The following is a 3,042-nucleotide window of genomic DNA, read 5'->3' as shown; positions in this document are numbered from 1 at the left end:
TTTGATGGTTTGTGTGACAGGCTGTCAGGTAGCTACTTCACATCTGTCACTTGGGCCCCTCGAGGTTACTGGGCCGGGGTGGAGGCCGCCGTTGGATCTTCACCGGGCAGTGGTCATTAACTCTGAGAGGCGCCTCCTTCCCCAAACCCGGCCCTGCAAAGGCTGCATTTCTCCCAGCTGCAACATGGAGGCCGGAGCGGGCCTGACCGTAGGGTCGCTGGGGAGTCCATGGAAGCTGCCCCTGCCCGCAGGACCGGGAGGTAGATGCCGAGTCTCCCGTCACAGAAAGAAGAGAGGCCACAGGAAGTGCGATCACGGTTTATTTCTGATGCGGCTGAGTCTAGGGGCAGGGCGGGGGGCGGGTGTGGGGCGTGTGGGCGGCGGCTAGAACTCCACCTTGCAGGCGGGGAAGGCGTCGTCCTGCATGGACACCATGCTGTTGCTGCCCAGGACAGTGATGCCCAGCGCCTGGTGCCGCGTGTGCGTCTCTGCGTACCACGTATGCATGGCAGCCGAGTCGAAGGTGGGGATCAGGGTCACCTGTAGGCGGGGGCGGGGAGGCAGAGGGTGGAACACCAGTGAGAGGGGTACCCCCTGCCCTGATGGCCTGGGGCCCAAGTCGGCTTCCTTTCCTGGCATTCGAGGTCTTTCCAGGCCTTTCTTAGATCTTGTTTGCTCCAACAGGTGGTCGGCCTGTCTGTGAGGACCCTGCTCCTCCCAACCAGCACCCAAAGAACCTTCTCGGCGCACAGGAGACAAGTCCCTCCGCTGCAAGGCCTCCCCTGGCCCGAGCTCCCTCTCTGCTTGCTTGGGTCTCCCCTGCTCCTTGAACATGCCAACCTCTTTCATACCTCTGGGCCTTTGCCCAGGCCGTGCACCCTACAAGGACACTCTTTGGAAGCCAGACTAGCAGCTTCGTGAGGGAGGGGCTGTGGTGTGAGATGCCCACACGGGCCTTGCCCTGCAATGCTTGTTTTCGATCGCTCAGCTTCATGCAGTCATGGGGGTGGGTTCTCAGCCGCACAGACACTGCATGGCCCACCTATTCCATCCCAGCTAAGTCTCACAAGGAAACAACGGCTAAGTGACAAGGTGTCTGGGAAAGGGACAGAACCACGAGGCTTCATGAGGCCCTGCGTTTCCCCCAGGCTCCCGGCACAGCCGATGAGGACGGTGGTGTGACAGAATCAGAGTCTGAAGGGGTCCCTAAAGGCTGGGCGTGTGAGACTCCCACGTTTGCCCCCATCCCTGTGTGGCCTGGGGGATGCAGCTTAGTCTCTGAGAGTCGAGGGTGGTTCTCCCCACCTGTGCTGACTACGCTTACTAACGCCAGAGTCCCCGGGGTGACACGCACCTGCAGGTCACGGTCCCACTGCTGCTTGCTGGTCAGCAGCGCATCCAGGACGGCCCGCATGCCCTCCTCCTTGCGCTGGTCCTGGCCACTGATGACGTAGCAGAGCGCGCGCACGCGCTGGAAGAACTCCTCATCCACCAGGTGGGCGCTGCTTCCGCTGGGCAGGTAGGCCAGGTCCAGGTACACCGGGGACTTGGCGGACATGGCGGATGCTCCGGGCCGGCTGCTGGCTGACCCTGCGGACGGGGAGATGAGGAGTCAGGGATGAGCTCGGGGCTGGGGAGGTGCTGAGGCTCCCAGTTCCACCTGCACCACTCAGAGCAGCTCCCTCCTCAGCAGGAGGCCTGATCGCAGAATTTCCTGGGGAGCCCTGGTGCTCTCATGACTCCAGTGAATCGCCTATTTTAAGAAACGGGGTCTCACTATGCTGCCTAGGCTCACCTCAAACTCCTGGGCTCAAGTGATCCTCCCACCTCAGCCTTTCCGGTAGCTGGGACTACAGGTGCCTGTCACCACACCTTGGCTCCAGTGACTCTTTACTCACTCTGCAAATACCACCGGCCACCCCTCTGACAAGGGCCAGACTCATCCCCAGCCATTCCCTGGACACAGACATCCCCAGGGTCAGGGGTGGGTGGCAGTCAGGGAATGCTCCCTGCAAGAGGGTTTAAGAGTCTGAGCCCTGAAAGCAGCCAGTGCCTGGACCACTCTGCTACTTCTGCGGCATCTGTCTGGTTCACTTGCTCAAGGGGTGTTTATCAGGACCTCCTGGGCACCAGGCCCTGAAACATGGCTGTGAGCAAGACAGAATCCCTGCCCCAAGGGTGATGGGGAGCCAGAGTGGGTGGAGAGGACCTTGAGAGGTGGGCCCAGGAGCAGCACGGGGGTGCTGGATGGGATGAGACAGCAGCCCTGGGGGCCTGGTCCAACCCTGACCTTAGGGCCAAAGGGGACTGAAAGGAAGCAGCTGGGTCTCGGGCACAAGAAGCCTATCTGACCCTACATCTTACAATCACGGCTACTGCCCAGCTCAGGGGGTTAGAGTACTAACCCCCTTTTCATTTGAGGGTACTGGCGTACTCAGGGTTGTACGCCAACAAATACATACCCTCAAATGAAATGGGCACATTCCTAGAAACACAAAGACTACCAAGACACAATCACGAAGACAAAGAAAATCAGCATACATCTGTAGCTAGCAAGGAGAACTAATTTACAACCTCCCAACAAAGAAAAGCCCTGGGGAACTTCACCAAACATTTAAAGACCTAACATCAGCCTTTCTCAAACTTTTCAAAGAACTGAAGAGGAAGGAACACTTCCTAACTCATTTTATGAGGCCAGAATTGTCTTGATACCAAAGCCAGACACAGATATTTAATTCTACAAGAAAATGGCAGTTCAACAGCCTTTATGAGCAATAATGTAAAAAAAATCAACAAAGTATTAACAAGCCTAATTCAGCAGCATATTAAAAGGATTACATTCCCTAAGTCAGACTTATTCCTGGAATGCAAGGATGGTTCAACATATGAAACAAAAAATCAGTGTTATCATTAACACATCACAGTAACCCGGGCGCAGTGGCTCACGCCTGTAATCCCAGCACTTTGGGAGGCCGAGGTGGGTGGATCACGAGGTCAAGAGATCGAGACCATCCTGGTCAACATGGTGAAACCCCATCTCTA

The 3,042-nt window shown here is 57.1% G+C and overlaps 1 protein-coding gene across 1 annotated transcript in view; it reads right to left on the bottom strand.

Moving 5' to 3' along the window:
* Positions 1–304: 304 nt before the first annotated feature.
* The window catches only part of MAP1S (microtubule associated protein 1S), a 15,113-nt gene continuing 12,375 nt past the window's right edge, over positions 305–3,042 (bottom strand). The window contains exons 6-7 of the mRNA XM_017501261.1: positions 1,355–1,590; positions 305–540 (exon numbers count right to left, since the gene is read on the bottom strand). Of these exons, the coding sequence (XP_017356750.1) occupies positions 385–540; positions 1,355–1,590 (392 nt within the window). The 3' untranslated portion in view covers positions 305–384. The remainder of the gene's footprint in view (positions 541–1,354; positions 1,591–3,042) is intronic.

This window comes from Cebus imitator, unplaced genomic scaffold (genome assembly GCF_001604975.1).
Source record: "Cebus imitator isolate Cc_AM_T3 unplaced genomic scaffold, Cebus_imitator-1.0 Scaffold280, whole genome shotgun sequence".
NCBI lineage: Eukaryota > Metazoa > Chordata > Mammalia > Primates > Cebidae > Cebus > Cebus imitator.
This window is presented reverse-complemented; position numbering and strand designations above follow the sequence as displayed.